Below are 20,225 nucleotides of genomic sequence, written 5' to 3' on the forward strand. Positions count from 1 at the left end.
ACCCAGCTCCGCTTTCCACGCAAACGTCCTCGTCTCTTCCTCTCTCTACCCACGTCACCAGTCTCTCGGTCACCTGACCTCCCAGCTCTCACTCTGGACACACCCCCAGCTTCCCAGTCACCTGACTCCCGTGCTCGCAGTCTGTATTCCCCCTGCAACCAGAGGCATGGCTCCGGCAGTTCCGGATCCCTTGCTCTGAAAGTACTTACACCCCGGTCTTCCCTCTTACAACACTAATCTATCTTTATATTTCCAAGGCATGTGTTCTACCCTCACTTCAAGTGACATTTTTCCTTTTTACATTTAGTGAGATAGAAAGGTTTCTAAAATGTGTGTTTATTTATTCCTCTAAAAGGGTACTTCCTTCATGCTGGAAGTAGAGGTAGAATAAACAGTCATGGCTCAAGAAGTTGGCATGCAGAAGGTAAGTTTTCTCTCCTAAAATAGATGGTAATGGGCAAAAACCTAGAAAGGCATAATGAATACAGGTTTTCATTGTTTTTGTGCAGGGTGGCTACTATAGCCTCCACAAGTGCACGTAGACTGCAATGCTTTTTGCTAATGCAATGCATATTTATATTATTGATGCTTAAAAATCAAATCATGACACATTTTTAGCTTTTCCCCATTTCACATCATGAAGTTTGCAGCACTTTCCCATGTAAATCCAGATAGTTGACAAATATGAAAATAGAATAAACATTTTTTCCTAAAAGATATTGGATTTATATATAGATATATATTTGGTATACTATTATTTATTAACAAAGAGTCATTGATCGTGGCCATGAATTCTGGTGTCTTGAATCCTTTTGTTCTGATTTTATTGCATTTACATGAGCCACACATGTTTAAGTATGTGGCTCTATTTATTCAGGAAATATTTTATCCTCTTACTTTTATTTTTTATTTTCGTAGAAGCACCTGAAAATGCATTATCATCCAAAATGCAACAACTACAAGAGTCAAGATGCTTTTCACCAGCCAGTAAGATGGTTTAACTGTTATAACATGTATCATATCTTGGTATAAATCACTAACATGCACTCAAGAAGCCATATCTACTGATCATACGTGGATATGGAGTGCGCATCCACAAGTTTGGCACTTTGGAATTTGCTTGTTTGATTAGCAAGTTGTTTCATGAGTTTGAAAAAGTTACAGGGTTCTCCAATAATCAATTAATTTGCCTGTTCAAAGCAGTGGGAACCCCATTGATGTGTGAGGCCCTCCCTGGGAAATGGGGATTACTCGGAGCCGGGTCGGTGCATGGGTAGCGGGGGAGGCAGTCGTGGCCTGGACCCGGTCCGTGCCCAGGGCGGTCACATAAAAGATATTGGGCTTTCAAGTGTGAGTGGTATTTCGACTACGCCACCTACGGTTTCCGATGATGGACACCAGCGCTGCTTCAGTCCACTGAGGCCGGTGTTACGGGCAGCTAAGATGGAACGGCTCCCCGCAGGCGGAGCTGGCCTCAGGGCAGTGTGAAAAGGAATGGGGGGTGCAGTGCCGTGCAGGAAATAACAGGCTGAAGCGGGGTGTGAAGTCATCCAGGGTTTTTACTCACTTGATGAAGTTTCAGCCGCAAAGCTTCCCTCTGCTCCTCACGGCGTACTGCGGCCACCAGGAAGGGGGCTCAGCACTTTCCAGGTAGATCAGGAGCACTTGTCGAGACCCCTCTGGTGTGTGTTCCTCTCCTTGGAAAGTTCTCCCACTAGGTCTTCACCTGTGGTTAGAACAAGTTAGAACAAGGTGTAAGGCCGGGTCCCACTGGATAAACGCAGGTAGAGAGATACAGGTGGCGTAAGCCGCTCCGTTCGCATCCCTCCTGGGATCCACTAAGCCTCCGGGCTTTTCTGACTGAGACGTGAAGTAACAAAGTCAGATGTCGGGGGCCGGTCACCCCTCTTGCAGCAGGATTCCCTCTGACTAGGCCAGAATAAAGAATACAGGTGGCGTAGGCCGCTCCGTCCGTATCCCCCTGGGATCCTTTTGCCTGTGGAGCCTATCTCCTCTGCTCCCCTCCAGGCCTTCTTAGGTTAGGACCTTGACCGGGTAGAGACAGTGGTTAACTCTGACCCGCTCCTCGTCTCAAGGCCAGAGAACGAGGACCGTGTATCTTCAGTCAGCTGCAGACTCTAACAGAGGACCACAATCAAAGACGAAGATCACAATCAAAAGACCTTGAACCTAAGATGGCCGTAGATTAAATATGAAAGAATAAGTGTTTCTTAAAAGTGTGTCCTCCACTCTCACCCACTACTTGGTTCCCCCTATCTTTGGTCCCCCCATCTCCTCTATCCCGGGCCGGGGCAGCACCCTGGTGCATTTAGGCCCCCTACAGGACAGGAGTGGTGTAGTGTTGAGTGGTGAAGTAGGGTCCCGAGAAATGCTCCATCCTTACCTGGAAGAGGAGATACCACGCCTCTACTGAGGTGCAGTACCCCTGTGGCGACTGAACCCTCAGGGGCGCCACAGATGCATAGAACGTATCTGCTTATATAAGTGACCACATCTGGCAGCTTCTATGTCCCAAAAATTGTAATTGCGATGGAGGTTCCAGTGGTAAGAAATAATAAGCTCAGATGTCTCTATGACACATCTACTGTATAGGGCCTTACTTTAACTTGGCATAGCTTCAATTTTAATGAATGAATCGAAGAGAAAAGATCATGCATTATTGCTTTATTGGTTGCCATATTATTTCCAAGTTTAGATATTATACAACACTGTGAAAATACACCATACAGAGGCCTGGAAAGTACCTATGGGTTAGTTATGAGCAAGAGATAGAGTCCATTTCAACTTTCCTGAAATTTGTGATGTTACGCAAATTCAAACATTTTGAGATTCAATTCATGGTTGGCAAAAAAAAATTTGCCTGCACTATTTCACACACTCCTGAAGCATCAGAGAGTGGGCTAATGGCATTTTGTGTTGCTGTGTGGGCCACCCCATAATATACTGGAGTTATGGCATCTTACAGAATATCATAACTTGTTCTGTGGTGGTCAGTATCTGGGCTATCACCGATCAGCGGTTCTCAGAATATGGCAGAGTCTTTTTCTGTCTCCACAGTCACTCTGTAAGTCTCTCTCCAGTAGAGTGTAAGCTCTTATGGTCAGCAGGGTCCTCTTTCTTGCCTGCAGAGTGTAAACTCTTATAGTCAGCAAGGTTCTCTTGGTCTCTCTCCTATAGAGTGTAAGCTCTTATGATCAGCACAGTCCTCTCTTTCTCCTGTAGAGCGTAATCTCTTATGGTCAGCAGGGTCCTCCCTCTCTCTTCTGTAGAGTGTAAGCTCTTATGATCAACGTGGTCATCCCTCTCTCCTGTAGTGTGTCAACTTTTATGATCAGTGCGGTTCTCTCTCTTCCTCTCCCACATGTATTTTCCGAGCAATTGTAAACTTCCCAGTATTGAAATTTGTGCAAATTTATTCTCCGTAAATCAAATTTTTTGGGGAAAATTCTGAGAACTATCAAAAGACCTGCTGATCTCTATTAATGGTCCTTAGTACAGAGAAGCAGCAGAGGCATAGCGAGGGGGTTCAACTCAGGGTGGTGAAATATCTGAGTGGGCCCCTAACCAGGTAGTTGTGTATATAACTACGGTGGCGCAGCCTAATCATTGTAATAGGGGAAACTCAGAAGATGACCACACTGTTACTGAAAATATCTAAAGATATACAGTACAGACCAAAAGTTTGGACACACCTTCTCATTTAAAGATTTTTCTGTATTTTCATGACTATAAAAATTGTACATTCACACTGAAGGCATCAAAACTATGAATTAACACATGTGGAATTATATACTGAACAAAAAAGTGTGAAACAACTGAAAATATGTCTTATATTCTAGGTTCTTCAAAGTAGCCACCTTTTGCTTTGATGACTGCTTTGCACACTCGTGGCATTCTCTTGATGAGCTTCAAGAGGTAGTCACCGGAAATGGTCTTCCAACAATCTTGAAGGAGTTCCCAGAGATACTTAGCACTTGTTGGCCCTTTTGCCTTCACTCTGCGGTCCAGCTCACCCCAAACCATCTCGATTGGGTTCAGGTCTGGTGACTGTGGAGGCCAGGTCATCTGGCGTAGCACCCCATCACTCTCCTTCTTGGTCAAATAGCCCTTACACAGCCTGGAGGTGGGTTTGGGGTCATTGTCCTGTTGAAAAATAAATGATGGTTGAACTAAACGCAAACCGGATGGAATAGCATGCCGCTGCAAGATGCTGTGGTAGCCATGCTGGTTCAGTATGCCTTCAATTTTGAATAAATCCCCAACAGTGTCACCAGCAAAGCACCCCCACACTATCACACCTCCTCTTCCATGCTTCACGGTGGGAACCAGGCATGTAGAGTCCATCCGTTCACCTTTTCTGCGTCGCACAAAGACACGGTGGTTGGAACCAAAGATCTCAAATTTGGACTCATCAGACCAAAGCACAGATTTTCACTGGTCTAATGTCCATTCCTTGTGTTCTTTAGCCCAAACAAGTCTCTTCTGCTTGCTGCCTGTCCTTAGCAGTGGTTTCCTAGCAGCTATTTTACCATGAAGGCCTGCTGCACAAAGTCTCCTCTTAACAGTTGTTGTAGAGATGTGTCTGCCGCTAGAACTCTGTGTGGCATTGACCTGGTCTGTAATCTGAGCTGCTGTTAACCTGCGATTTCTGAAGCTGGTGACTTGGATAAATTTATCTTCAGAAGCAGAGGTGACTCTTGGTCTTCCTTTCCTGGGGCGGTCCTCATGTGAGCCAGTTTCTTTGTAGTGCTTGATGGTTTTTGCAACTGCACTTCGGGACACTTTCAAAGTTTGCCTAATTTTTCGGACTGACTAACCTTCATTTCTTAAAGTAATGATGGCCCCTCGTTTTTCTTTACTTAGAATTTGTATTATGGCAAGAAAAAGCAACTAACAGTCTATTCAGTAGGACTATCAGCTGTGTATCTACCTGACTTCTGCTCAACACAACTGATGGTCCCAACCTCATTCATAACGCAAGAAATACCACTTATTAAACCTGGCAGGGCACACCTGTGAAGTGAAAACCATTTCCGGTGACTACCTCTTGAAGCTCATCAAGAGAATGCCAAGAGTGTGCAATGCAGTCATCAAAGGAAAAGGTGGCTACTTTGAAGAACCTAGAATATAAGACATATTTTCACTTGTTTCACACTTTTTTTTTAAGTATATAATTCCACATGTGTTAATTCATAGTTTTGATGCCTTCAGTGTGAATGTACAATTTTCAAAGTCATGAAAATACCGAAAAATCTTTAAATGAGAAGGTGTGTCCAAACTTTTGGTCTATACTGTATATAATCAAAGATTAACACTGATATTACCACCATATAATGACCATATTGTGGTAGATACCAGTCCTGCCGAGATTACAGTACAGTTATACAGTCATGGCCTGATCCAGGCCATCCATCCATTTCTGATCCAGAAAATGAAGTATTTCTTCAAGAAAATTATTGCAATTGCCTGTTTTGTTATACACATGTTTATTTCCTTTGTGTGTATTGGAACAACACAAAAAAACATAGAAAGAAAAGGCAAATTGGACATAATCTGTAACAAAACCCCAAAAATGAGCCGGAAAAAATTGTTAGCACTCTACTTAATATTTGATTGCACACCCTTTGGAACAAATAACTACAATCAATCGCTTCCTATAACCATCAATAAGCTTCTTACACCTCTCAACTGGAATTTTGAACCTCTCTTCTTTTGCAAACTGCTCTAGCTCTCAAATAGGAGACAGTGAGGCTGCTGTACTGTATATAGGAGATACTGGGGCTGCAGTGTAAGCAGTCATGGCCGAAAGTGTTTGCACCCCTGAAATTGTTCCAGAAAATGAAGAATTTCTCCCAAAAAATTATTGCAATTCTGTTATACACATGTTTATTTCCTTGTTGTGTATTAGAACAACACAAAAATAACTGAGAAAAAAAGGCAAATTGGACATAATTTCACACAAAACACTAAAGATGGGCCAGACAAAATTGTTCGCACCCTCAACTTAATATTTGGTGGCATGCCCTTTGGAATAAATAACTGCAATCAATCACTTCTTATAACCATCAACAAGCTTCTTAAACCTCTCAACTGAAATTTTGGACCACTCTTCTTTTGCAAACTGCTCCAGGTTTCTCATATTTGAAGGGTGCCTTCTCCCAACATCAATTTTAAGATCTCTCTACAGGTGTTGAATGGGATTTAGATCCGGACTCACTGCTGGCCACTTCAGAACTCTCCAACGCTTTGTTTCCATCCATTTCTGGGTGCTTCTGAAGTATGTTTGATGTCATTGTCCTGCTGGAAGACCCATGACCTAGGACGCAAACTCAGCTTTCTGACACTGGGCACTACATTGCAACCCAAAATCCTTTGGTTAGCTTCTGATTTGATAATGCCTTGCACCCAGTCAACGCAACCAGTGCCAGAGGCAGCAAGAGAACCCCAAAACATCTTTGAAAATCCACCATATTTAACTGTAGGTACTGTGTTCTTTTCTTTGTGGGCCTCAATCTGTTTTCAGTAAACAGTAGAATGCTGTGCTTTACCAAAAAGCTTTATCTTGGTCTCATCTGTCCACAATTTGCCTTCCCAGAAGGATTTTGGTTTAGTGACGTACATTATAAGAAGCTGCAGTCTAGCTTTTTTATGTCTCTGCGTCAGCAGTGGGGTCTTCCTGGATCTCCTGCCATAGTGTTTCATTTCATTCAAATGTCGATGGATAATTTGTGCTGACACTGATACACCCTGAACCAGCAGGACAGCTTAAACTTGATTGGGGCTGCTTATCCACCATCCGGACTATCCTGCGTTTCAACCTTTCATCAATTTTTCTCTGCCGTCCCCATCCAGATAAGCTACAGTGCCATGGGTTGTACGCTTCTTTATTATGTTGTACAATGTGGATAAAAAAACATCAATATCCCTGGAGATGCACTTGTAACGTTGAGAATGTTGATATTGTTCAAAAATTTTGGTTCTGAAGTCCTTAGACAGTTCTTTTCTTCTCTTTTTGTTCTCCATGCCTAGTGTGGCACACAAAGACACACAATGCAAATATTGAGTCAACTCCTCCCCTCTTTATCTGGTTTCAGGTGTGATTTTCATATTGCTCACACCTGTTACTTGCCACAAGTGAGTTTGATTGCGCATCACATGCTTTACCCACAATTTTGGAAAGGTGCCAACAATTTCAAAAATACACACAAAGGAAATAAGCATGTACTGTATATAACAAAACATGTGTAATTGCAATAATTTTCTGGGAGAAATACTTTATTTTCTAGAAAAATTTCAAGAGTGCCAAGTTGACAACACCTTCAACCATGACTGTTTATGGTGATTTACAGGTGAAGTTCTTTCTGATGGAATCATTTGACGCGCCCCCTGGGCCTGTGCTGTGCAGGGAGATACCCGGAGCCGGATCGCTGGGGGTTGTAGTCCTCCATGGCGGTGACCCGGTCCGTGCCCAGGGCGGTCAAACCAGTGGCAGTCTTAAGTAATAACAAATGTCCGACTACGCCACCCGTGGATTGCGGTCAGTGGGGACTGCCGCTGCGCTGCAGACCGCTGAGGCTGATGTAATTTGCGCAGCCGAGTATGGAATAACTCCCCACGGGAGAAGTATTGCCTCAGGGCAGCTAGTGTGGAAGATGGGAGTGATGGTGTGAGCGTCCCAGTAGTAATGGTGCTGGTGCGGCGATGAAACACAGAGACGTGTTGTGCAGTTCAGGGTCTTTACTGATGGTATAGAGCAGACCCTCCCGGGAGTACTGGTTAGCAGTAGGGGCCTGGTCAGTCTGTGAGCAAGCAGGATCTCCCCTGGCCAGGTGGAGTTGTAGGCCTCCCCGACTATCTGCACTCTTTCCTGGCTACCTTGCTCTATGCGGGTAGAAGTAGCCCACGTCCCTGAGTATACCGTGTGGTGCTCACCCGTATGGCCGGTGACTTGGGGCCTTCCGTTAGCCTCCGCTTCACGATGGCGGTGCTGGTCCCTTGCTTGTGACCGTGCCTCCGGGCTTCTATGGCCAGAGCACATGGAATCCCCTGCCGGTTGGATTCTGCTGCTGGACCTGGATGTCCCCACAGCCTCGGACTCCGTGTCCGGTATTAGTGTTTTCAACCAGGGCGAACTCTGCTCAGCTCCAGCCCCTGGTATTCAGCTACTGTTCCTACAGAGCTCCTGGTTCTTACTTTCCCTCTCCAGGCTCTGACTGCTCTGCTTGCTCTGCAGGCTCTGTCTCTGTCTGGGACTTCACTCACTAATCCCGCCCCAGACCCAGTTTATAAGGGCAGATTCCTCCCCTCCCAGGTCTGGGTGGGCCGTGTTGCATGCTTAGGGCTCCTGACCAGAGAAACCTCCCACTTGCTCTCAGACATAATATTTCTATTACTGTGGCAACCAGACCCCTGGGGTGCCACATTCCCCCCTAGTAAATTTTAGTACTCCGGGACTAAACACATTTTTTAAAGAAACATAAATACAAGGGTATAACAATAATACAATAACATATTTACAAGAAGCTTTAGTTCTTTAAAGGTTACGGCGTGTCCGCAACCGGGTGTCCATATCACCCAAGGTGAAGTTTGTGAAACAAGAGGGCGTCCATGTCACCCAAGGTGAAGCTTTTAGCGAAGTAGGGGACCTGTCCAAAGCAAACCCCTTGCGTTGGCCCTGGGCGTGGCTGCAAGGCTGAAGCTAGCTACTTTGGGCCGCAAGGAGGCCACGCCAGACAGGTTTTCTCTTCCGCGGCTGTCTTCGCAAGAGGCACCAAGGTGCAACTATCTACAAAACTGTTCCGGTTATCCAGCGTCCATAACCTGTTAGTCCAAATAAATCTGCAGGGTAACTGAGAAACATAATTAATAACAGGTGTAATGCAGCAGCTTGCTAGCATTACTATATATGGTCCAGGATGTGTTTACCTGGCCATGTACCTTCCCCTTTAACTGACTGGTCACATGACTGTGACATCACACAGGTCCTGTATGCACAGTAAAGGTCTGTACACATGACTGGGACAGCACACAGGACCTATACACACAGCTGACTGATCACATGACTGTGACATCAGCAAGGTCCTGTCAGTATATGTGTGTGTGTGTACAGCATATATAAACCCTTCTTGATGGGAGACCGGTGTGTTCGGTGTGAGGCGTGAGGCCTGTGCTCCGTGTGTGTGGGACACCGTTTGTGTGAGGCCTAGTGAGGCCGAGAGTGAAGCCTGGCAGCCTGAAAGGCCGAGCCCGGATCCTGTGCGTGGATGCAAGTGGCCTTTGAGGGAGAGCCGGCTTGTTGAGGAACCCTGAAAGGCGCAGGCTAGATGTCAAGTGTGGAAGACATACCAGTAGCCTACGAGGGGACGACGGCTAGAGACCCCTACCTGGGAAGCCACAAAGCCACAGTGGTGGCAAGCGTAATGGACTGCAGCAGCTAAACCCGGCAAAGGTAATACCCTGTGCTATATGGACATTGTGATATGAACATTGCTATTTCATTACCTTGCCATAAGCTGTAACCTGGAGCAAGTGGGCCTGTGTGCCACTTGGCTCATGAACATTGTGTCTATGTGTGTCGGCGTGCCACGGAGTTGGACCCGGTGAACTGTAGCTTATGAAGTAATAAACTGCAGCATTGTGAAAAAAACGTAAAGACATTGCACGTGTGCATTGATTGACGCAGCGAAACGAGTAACCCCCATTATGATGACTAGCGCTGCCTTACACAAACCATAAACAGTTAAACAGATAAATTCACAGTGCATTACTTATATTTTCCAGCGAGCGGGCATCTGACCTCTAGTGACTCTAGTGGACCTACGGAGCTCACTAACTGGTCCTGCACTACAGGGTGTAGGAGGTGTTATGGGCAAGCTGGGCAGCTGTCTGCGCACTCTTTGGCTCACTAGGGGCACGGCAGGCTCACTACTAGCAGAGGGTTGATTCTCCTGGGCTGCTGGTGTGGACTCTTCTGCCTCCTGGGCCGGCTGCTCTTCCAGCTCTACCTGGTCTTCTGTAGGCACTTGAGAGGCTGGCTGGAGAAAGGTGAGGACGGGCACCGCGATAGCGTTGTTTACTTGTGTCCAGGACCAGGGAAAGTCTCCGAGTACGATGGTGATCATTTCCTCCTTTTCCTCTACGGGTTGAGGGTCTTCCTGATCTTCATCCGTGCTTTGCAACTTCTCGGGGCACTTTTTCAGGTGGTCTCTGGAGACAGTGGCTGTGGGCTCTCCTCCATCCTTGCTGATGACATACACCTTTGAATTATTGTGGCTTGAGGGCAGTATGGTGTACGGGTCCTTTTCCCACTGGTCGTCCAACTTATGGAGCCGCCTTTTTCTTTTCAAGACCTGCTCTCCAGGTACCAGGGGAACAGCGGGAGCATGTTGGTTATAAGTCCTCTCCTGCCTTTCTCTTGATTGACAGAGACTTTGCTCGACGCTCTCCTGTACTTTCCGGTACTGCTGCTGCCGTTCTGTATCCCAGTCTGCCTCTGGCGAGGTGTCCTCGGGTATCAGGACTCCCATATCCAGGTCAACAGGCAGCTTACCAGGTCTTGCTCGCATTAGGTAAGCCGGGGTACAGTTGGTGTAACCTACCGGGATGTGGTTATACAGGTCCACCAGATCGGGCAGTTTCTCAGGCCACAGACTGCGTTCTTCCAGGGGCAATGTTTTTATCAGATCTATCACCACCTGGTTCATCTTCTCGCAGAGTCCATTGGTTTGGGGGTGATAGGGTGTTGTTCTTATCTTCTTGCAGCCATACAGGTTGCAGAACTCCTGGAAGACCTCCGCTTCGAAGGCTGGTCCTTGGTCCGTCAGCACTTGGTCCGGATACCCGTGTGGGCGGCAGAAGTGCAACTGGCTGCTGTCTGAGCCGTCAAGTCTTTGACAGGGACCACCACCAGGAACCGGGAGTAGTGATCCACGATGGTTAGGGCGTAGGCATACCCGCTTCTGCTTGGAGCCAGTTTAACATGGTCCAGAGCGACCAGTTCCAGCGGCTGCCTGGTGATGATGGGCTGCAGGGGAGTCCTCTGGCTGGCACGGTCCCTTCTTCTTAGATTGCACGGGCCACAGTCTCTACACCACCTCTCAATGGCTCCTCTCATGCCTATCCAGTAGAACCGTTCACGCAGCAGGAACTCCAGCTTCTTCCATCCGAAGTGCCCTGCCCCATTGTGGTAGGCCTCCAGCAACATAGCTGCGTCCCGTCTCGGTACCACCACCTGCCAGATCAGTTCATGGGACCGGGAATTGACCATTCTGCGGCACAATTTCTCCTTATAGAGAAACAGTCTGCTCTTTTCCGTCCACAGTTGCTTGGTCTCTTCCGGAGCGTCTGGGTCCAGGCGGGCGTCAGCCTGGGTCAGCATTTCCTTCACCAGACAGACTGCGGGGTCACTGTCTTGCGTCTCCGCCCTGTTGTAGTGGGGTAAGGGGTTGAACGTAGCGGATCGCTGGCCCCTCACACGGTGGGAATGCTGGGTAATCCCATGACGGTGGAACGCAGGGAGTTCAACCTCTTCCAGTTATTCTGGATCTTCCCCTCTATCCGGTAGGTTGGCATCCTGGACAGGGCGTCCTCGTTGGTATTGGAGCGTCCTGCCCGGTATTTGATCGTGAACTCAAAATTGGACAGGCGGGCCATCCATCTCTGCTCCAGGGCACCCAGTCTTGCAGTGTCCAGGTGTGTCAACGGGTTGTTGTCTGTGTACACGGTGAACCTGGAAGAGGCAAGATAATGCTTAAAACGTTCGGTTACTGCCCACACCACTGCCAGGAACTCTAGCTTGAACGAGCTGTAATTCTCAGGGTTTCTTTCCGTGGGTCGCAGTTTTCGGCTGGCGTAAGCAATTACCCGTTCTCTCCCCTGCTGGATCTGGGACAGTACGGCTCCTAGCCCGATGTTGCTTGCGTCCGTGTGGAGGATAAAGGGCTGGCTGTAATCAGGGTACGCCACAATTTCATCCCCCGTGAGGGCCATCTTCAGCTGGCGGAATGACTCCTCTTCCAGCTTTTCCCATTCGAAAGGTGGCTTCTGGTTTTTGGCCTTCCTGGACTGGCCTATCAGGAGGTCCTGCATAGGAGCTGCCTTCTTGGTAAAACCGGGAATGAATCTCCGGTAGTAGCCTACCAACCCGAGGAACTGCCGCACTTCCTTTATGCTGGATGGTCTTGGCCAGTCCTTGATCACGGTGATCTTGTCAGGGTCTGGAGCCACTCCGTCAGCACTCACCACGTGTCCCAGGTATTGTACCTTTGGCTTCAGTAGATGACACTTCGAGGGTTTTACCTTTAGGCCATAGTTTGCCAGGGCTTCAAACACTTCTGCCAGGTGTTCCAGATGGTCCTCATAGGTCTTGGAATAGACGATGACGTCGTCCAGGTATAATAGGACCGTCTCAAAGTTCCGGTGTCCCAGACAGCATTCCATCAACCGTTGTTGGAAGGTTCCTGGTGCGTTGCAGAGCCCGAACGGCATACAGTTAAATTCGCTGAGTCCCATCGGGGTGGTGAATGCGGTCTTCTCCCGGTCCGCCTCTGCTACAGGAACCTGCCAGTACCCGCTAGTGAGATCCAAAGTAGAGAAGAAGTTAGCAGATTTTAATGCAGCTAAGGACTCTTCTATCCTTGGTAATGGGTACGCATCTTTGTGTGTGATACGGTTGATTTTCCGGTAATCTACACACATCCTCATGGTGTTGTCTTTCTTTTTCACTAAGACTAGTGGAGCTGCCCAGGGGCTACAGCTGTCCCTAATTACCCCAGCCTCCTTCATGTCTTTTAGCATCCCCTTGGCGTGTTGATAGTGTGCAGGGGGTACGGGTCGGTATCTCTCCTTTATAGGAGGGTGGTCTCCCGTGGGGATGTGATGTTCTACCCCCTTTACTCGCCCGAAGTCTAGCGGGTGTTTACTAAACACTCTCTCGTACTCTTGAACCACCCGATAGACTCCCTGTTTTTGGTGTGAGGGAGTGGAGTCAGTACCCAAATGCAGTTGCTGACACCAGTCCTCCATTGGTTTCTTAGAGCCGTTACCTTCCTCTGGTTGAGATGGAGGCAAGGGTTCCACGGCCTGTACAGAGTTCTGGTTGATGGTGAACAATTTGGCTAGCGTGGCATACCGGGGCAGGTATACTTCTCTCTCCCCGATATTGATGATGCGGACGGGCACCCTCCCATGGCGTACATCGACCACCCCCCGTGCTGTCAAAATGGTGGGCCTACTGTCTGAGTAGACGGGTTCTACCATTGCTTGGTAGTCTCTACCTCTTAGACCAATAGCTGCCCGGCACAAAATCATCATCTCACTTTTTGGGGGCATGGCAATAGGGAACGGGTCACACATTCTCATGCTACCTATCTCACCACCAGATAGTTCCACCTGTTGCCGTTTCATCAGTGCCCGGATCTCTTTTTGGAGCACACGCTGCTGGCTGGAACTGGCGTTCTTGGCAACCTGTTGCAAAATAAGAATCACCTCTGCAAGACAGTTTTCAATTACGTTAGTACCTAGGGTTATTTTTGGGTGACTCTCGCGACGGTCAATGTCCACAATGATAAGTCCTTGTGCCGGCAGTTCAACTTTACCGACCTTGATGGTCACTTCCTTAAATCCTATCTGTGGCACGGGCTGACCATTGCTGGCGATAATGCTCAGGTCGTCATCTGGGTAGCGGGTTATGTCCGAGTCATTCCAGTACCGCTTAAAGAGCACGTACGGGATGGTGGTGACCTGTGACCCGGTGTCTAGTAGGGCACTCATAGGAATGCCGTCCAGTACCACAGGCAAGACCGGACGTCCCCCTACGTATTTATCACGCCAGTTCAATGGGCCTGATGATCTTATGCCTGGGGGTTGGCCCTCTACCCCAGGTTGTGCCCGTTTAAATGACAGTACCTTGCCATATGTCCGGGTTGATTGCAGCGGCGGCAGATGGGTCGTCCGTCCTCGTTGTATCGGTCGCTGGGTCTTCCTCTGGCCGGTGGGGTCCTCCTCAGTCGGCGCCACGGGACGTCCTCCAGTCCGGATGCCAGCTGGATCTTTCCTGGAGAAGAGACCTGTAAAGACTGCACAGTTCTGGTTAGCGCGGCAACACTCTTAGTCAGCTCTTGGACCTGATGGTGCAGGTCTGTAGCCGGGTTATTGTTCAAAGCCTGCGCATCAGCTCCCACAGGCCCTGCAGACAAGGGCGCCGTGTCCTGGTGATAAGTGATAGCAGGGCGCCTGTGGGTCACAGCGCCACCTGGTGCCGGATCTCGGAGCACCTGGATGGCTCTGTCCTTGAACTGTGCAAAGTCCAGGTCAGGGTTCTGTAAGGCCATTGCCCGCAACTGGGTTCGGTGGGCATTGCACAGTAGACCCTCAATAAATTGTTCGGTCAACAGCTTGTCTTCATTCCCCACGCTGTCAGGGTCTGCCTGCTTAATGGCTCTCAGGGCCTCTTGTAGGTTTAGAGCATAGTCTCTTATACTTTCATGTGCCCGTTGTTTGCACCCGTAAAATCTGAGTTTTATTTCAGCTGAGGTTCGGGTGTCAAATGTGTCTTTCAGACGGGCTAGTATCTCTCTGACAGTCCTCTTCTTCCCAGGTGACCAGGACTTTACCTCCCTTTGGGCTGCCGCGATTAACTGGGCCACCAGGATGCTTACTTTTTGCTCTTCCGTGAGGGGGTTTACCTGGAAGAGGCTATCCAGTTTTTCCCTAAAGTCACTCAGGGTATGTGACTCCCCTGAGTACTGGGGTAGCCAGGTTGCCCCCAGGATATAGGGCATGGTGAATGGCATGACCGCTGCAGCGGTTGCGCTGGCGGCCGGTGTGGCGGTGGAGCTCCCCTCGGTGTCCGACATCCTCCTTCCCCGCTAGTGGACCGTGGTCTACCTTGCGATGCTCTTCTTCCATAGGCCGCGGCTCCGCAGTCGATCGTCGGGGTTGAGGACCTTGCGTCGCGCTCCTGTGACGTCAGCGTCGCTCTTCCTCCCTTCCAGGACCTTACGCAGCGTCGGAGCGTGGGGCGGAGCTTCGGATCTCGCGCGCTTTCGGCGTCCATGCCCCTCTTCTTCCCGTGCGGCGTCCCGAAGATGGCTTCCGATGGCGGGAAGCGGCTGCGGATGGCGGGAAGACGGCAGAAGATGGCGGGAAATGACCCAAGATGGCGTCCGATGGCGGGAAACAACTCCGGACGGCGGGAAACTTCACCACAGGTAAGTATAAAAGTCTTTTTCAGGCACGCAGTACCCGGTGGTTGCGGGCACGAAATCCTGCCGACTACGGCAAAGTTGACTCGCCCTCTGGGCCTGTGCTGTGCAGGGAGATACCCGGAGCCGGATCGCTGGGGGTTGTAGTCCTCCGTGGCGGTGACCCGGTCCGTGCCCAGGGCGGTCAAACCAGTGGCAGTCTTAAGTAATAACAAATGTCCGACTACGCCACCCATGGATTGCGGTCAGTGGGGACTGCCGCTGCGCTGCAGACCACTGAGGCTGATGTAATTTGCGCAGCCGAGTATGGAATAACTCCCCACGGGAGAAGTATTGCCTCAGGGCAGCTAGTGTGGAAGATGGGAGTGATGGTGTGAGCGTCCCAGTAGTAATGGTGCTGGTGCGGCGATGAAACACAGAGACGTGTTGTGCAGTTCAGGGTCTTTACTGATGGTATAGAGCAGACCCTCCCGGGAGTACTGGTTAGCAGTAGGGGCCTGGTCAGTCTGTGAGCAAGCAGGATCTCCCCTGGCCAGGTGGAGTTGTAGGCCTCCCCGACTATCTGCACTCTTTCCTGGCTACCTTGCTCTATGCGGGTAGAAGTAGCCCACGTCCCTGAGTATACCGTGTGGTGCTCACCCGTATGGCCGGTGACTTGGGGCCTTCCGTTAGCCTCCGCTTCACGATGGCGGTGCTGGTCCCTTGCTTGTGACCGTGCCTCCAGGCTTCTATGGCCAGAGGACATGGAATCCCCTGCCGGTTGGATTCTGCTGCTGGACCTGGATGTCCCCACAGCCTCGGACTCCGTGTCCGGTATTAGTGTCTTCAACCAGGGCGAACTCTGCTCAGCTCCAGCCCCTGGTATTCAGCTACTGTTCCTACTGAGCTCCTGGTTCTTACTTTCCCTCTCCAGGCTCTGACTGCTCTGCTTGCTCTGCAGGCTCTGTCTCTGTCTGGGACTTCACTCACTAATCCCGCCCCAGACCCAGTTTATAAGGGCAGATTCCTCCCCTCCCAGGTCTGGGTGGGCCGTGTTGCATGCTTAGGGCTCCTGACCAGAGAAACCTCCCACTTGCTCTCAGACATAATATTTCTATTACTGTGGCAACCAGACCCCTGGGGTGCCACACATTCACTTTTCCCAACTTTTCCATCTGGCCCAGACCGACATAACAACTTCACCAGCCATGACTCGTCAGCACAGTTTACAACAAAGACACATTTGACTTTTCACATTTCCAGCACATCCCTATCTATTCCCAACCTGCACAAACTTACCATCCTGCTGTCACCCGAATGCTGAGCCGCTGTTGCCATATGTGTCCCTATTACTGATTCTCTTAGTAACCCACATAATAATGCCCACTGCTGTGCCTCTTACAAAGTAAAATGCCTCCTTTGTGCCCTCTAGATGGTAAAATTGTGCCCTAGAAAATATTAATGCCCTCCAGGAAGTAGAAAGCAATGCCCTCTAGAAAGCCCCGTTGAAATTAATAATGCCCCCATGTGCCCATTTAACATTTACAATACTGAGTGCCCAGGGGTGGATTAAGAGTAGCAAGGGTCCCGGGCAGTTTAGAAGGCGCGGGCCCCCCCCCACACACACCTGATTTATCACGTGACATGTCACATGATCCCCTGTGATAGATCATGTGATAGTTCACGTGAAATTAATTTGGCACAATATTAATTATAATATTTTTTTTTAGGCTGTGTGCTCACTATGCGTTTTTTAAGCGTTTCCGCAGCGGCAATTCCGCTGCAGAAACGCTTAAAAAACGCTTGGTAGAAGGTCTGCCATGTTCCCCAATGATAATCCGCATGTGCTGTGTACATGCTGCGGAAATTTATGCTGCGGACTATCATTGCGGAAAAATCCGCAGCATTACCAATTATTTTGCGGAAGCACGGCGTTTTCGCCGCCATTGACTTGCATTAGAACGCATGGAATCCGCATCCCTGCATCTGAAGATGCGGAATCCATGCGTTTCAATGTGCGGATGGTACCCGGGTGTGGAGGACAGGAGACTCTTCTCCAGACCCGGGTACCAAAGAACCTGTAAAAAAAGAATAAAATAAAAAATAAATATGATACTTACCTTCTGATGGCCCCTGGTGTCTTTATCCGATGCGTCCTGGCTTGCCGGCAGCTCGCGATGGTCTGAAAAGGACCTGCCGTGACGTCATTTAGTCATGTGACGGGTCACGCGACCGCTGATGTCGGCAGGCCATCAGAAGGTAAGTATATATTTTTTACCATTCTTTTACGGTCACACTATATAAATCCATGCTGGTTGCATGGATTTATATAGTGTAACCAAGTTGTCAAGCACTTTCCAAGTGATGCTAAAATTGCTTGGAAAGCGCTTGTCAACCCGCATGCGGAAATGCAAGTGAAGAACGCTTCACATCCACATGTCGCTGGCAGGAAAAACGCATGTACAATCCGCATGTACAATCCGCATGTACAATCCGCATGCGTTTTTTCTGCCAGGGAGATGCAGAAACGCTCAAAAAAAATCCGGAACATTTCTGTATCGTGGGCACATAGCCTTACATTAATTGTATGACTCAATATTGAGCACACGTAGCCATCTATACACAGCGGGAGGCTGCACGGTGCCATCTATACACAGCGGGAGGCCGCACGTAGCCATGTATACACAGCGGCACAGCGGGAGGCCGCACGTAGCCATCTATACACAACGGGAGGCCGCACGTAGCCATCTATACACAGCGGGAGGCCGCACGGCGCCATCTATACACAGCGGGAGGCCGCACGGCGCCATCTATACACAGCGAGAGGCCGCACGGCGCCATCTATACACAGCAGGGGGCCGCACGTAGCCATCTATACACGGCAGGAGGCCGCACGGCGCCATCTATACACAGCGGGAGGCCGCACGTAGCCATCTATACACAGCAGGAGGCCACACGGCGCCATCTATACACAGTGGGAGGCCGCACGGCGCCATCTATACACAGCGGGAGGCCGCACGGCGCCATCTATACACAGCGGGAGGCCGCACGGCGCCCCCACCAGTGACAGCAGGAGGCCGCACGGCGCCATTTATACACAGCAGGAGGCCGCACGGCGCCATCTATACACAGCAGGAGGCCGCACGGCGGCATCTATACACAGCAGGAGGCCGCACGGCACCATCTATACACAGCCGGAGGCCGCACGGCGCCATCTATACACAGCGGGAGGCCGCACGGCGCCCCCCCCAGAGACAGCAGGAGGCCGCACGGCGCCATCTATACTCAGCAGGAGGCCGCACGGCGCTATCTATACACAGCAGGAGGCCGCACGGCGCCATCTAAACACAGCAGGAGGCCGCACGGTGCCACCTATACTCAGCAGGAGGCCGCACGTAGCCATCTATACACAGCAGGAGGCCGCACGTAACCATCTATACACAGCAGGAGGCCGCACGGCGCCATCTATACACAGCAGGAGGCCGCACGGCGCCATCTATACACAGCAGGTGGCCGCACGGCGCCATCTATACACAGCAGGGGGCCGCACGGCACCATCTATACACAGCAGGAGGCCGCACAGCACCATTTATACACAGCAGAGGGCCGCACGGCGCCATCTATACACAGCAGGGGGCCTCACGGCGCCATCTATACACAGCGGGAGGCCGCACGGCGCCATCTATACATAGTGGGAGGCCGCACGGCGCCCCCCCCAGAGACAGCAGGAGGCCGCACGGTGCCAACTATACTCAGCAGGAGGCCGCATGCAGTCACGCATGCAGTCAAGCACATACACAAACATATACAGACATATACATACACGCATAAACACATTTGAAACACAAAAATACGTATAAACAGACATCACACAATGATATCTGCCTGCACACACACACACACACACATACATACACACATACATACATACACACACACATACATACACACACACACACACACACACACACACACACACACATACACATACACAGACTCACCATTCACTGGCTCCATTCCTCCTGCCTGCTCTGACTTCTCCGTTGCAGCAGTGCAGGCCGGGTGCGCACTGCGTGACGTCACAGCTAGGAGACTCGACCGCGCACAGGGCCGTGTCTCCTAGCAGTGACGCGGCCGGGCCAGCACAGGGAAGTTAACTGCTGCAGTGCAGGCCCGGCCGATGAAGAAGTAGCGGCGGCCGCTGCTGTGGGAGCGGTCAGGGGCCCCCCCTCCCGCCACTGCTACCGGTATGTGCTGCGGCGGCCCACACATATAATGAGGGCAATCCGGCATTAGACACCCCGCCCGGAGCCGCGGGCCCCCTGCAGGCTCGGGGCCCCGGGCGGTAGCCCGGATTGCCCTCATTATAATCCGCCTATGTGAGTGCCCCTCTAACAATAATGCTTCTTAAGTACCCACATAATATTTAATAATGTCCCCTGAATAATGTCCCCAAGATGCACCCACAGCTCCCCTATACACAGCATATTGGGCCTACAACTCCCTACACACAGCATGATGCCCCCCACAGCTACAGAGTTACCACATACACAGCATGAGGGGCCCCTCAGTAGCCCCCCCCACACTGAATCATGGTCCTCAGCAGCCCTTCCACTGTATAATACCCCTAAGTAGTCCTAATCACACGGTATAATGGCCCTCAGTAACCCCCCAACACTGTATGATGGCCCCCAAGTAGTCCCCCCACACTTTATGATGACCTTCAGTATCCTCCCACACTGTATGATGGCCCTCAGTAGGCCCCCACACTATATGATGGCCCTCAGTAGCCTCCCCCTCACTGAATGATGGCGCCAATAGTCCATCCACACTGCATGATGGGCGCAAAGGCTTGGGTGTACCAGCGCAGTGATGTCATTGTGCCAGGGCAAGCAAAAAATCCTGGAGTGATGATGTCATCATGCTGTTCCGCCCCCTTTGCCTTATCCGTGCATCTCCCTGCCTTTTTGTAGGCTGCAGACCTAAATAAACCTGTAGTGTACTGAACAGAGATTGTTTCTC

General features: G+C 50.1%; 1 protein-coding gene across 2 annotated transcripts in view; it reads left to right on the plus strand.

The window, feature by feature from the left end:
* The window catches only part of LOC141273618 (uncharacterized), a 135,484-nt gene that overhangs the window by 31,989 nt on the left and 83,270 nt on the right, over positions 1–20,225 (plus strand). For both annotated transcript variants that reach the window (XM_073685700.1, XM_073685701.1), the window contains exons 5-6: positions 356–424; positions 919–987. In XM_073685700.1, coding sequence (XP_073541801.1) covers positions 356–424; positions 919–987 — 138 coding nt within the window. The remainder of the gene's footprint in view (positions 1–355; positions 425–918; positions 988–20,225) is intronic.

Source organism: Phyllobates terribilis, unplaced genomic scaffold (assembly GCF_046119375.1).
Source record: "Phyllobates terribilis strain yellow unplaced genomic scaffold, ASM4611937v1 Scaffold_5__5_contigs__length_657084704, whole genome shotgun sequence".
Classification (NCBI taxonomy): Eukaryota; Metazoa; Chordata; class Amphibia; order Anura; family Dendrobatidae; genus Phyllobates; species Phyllobates terribilis.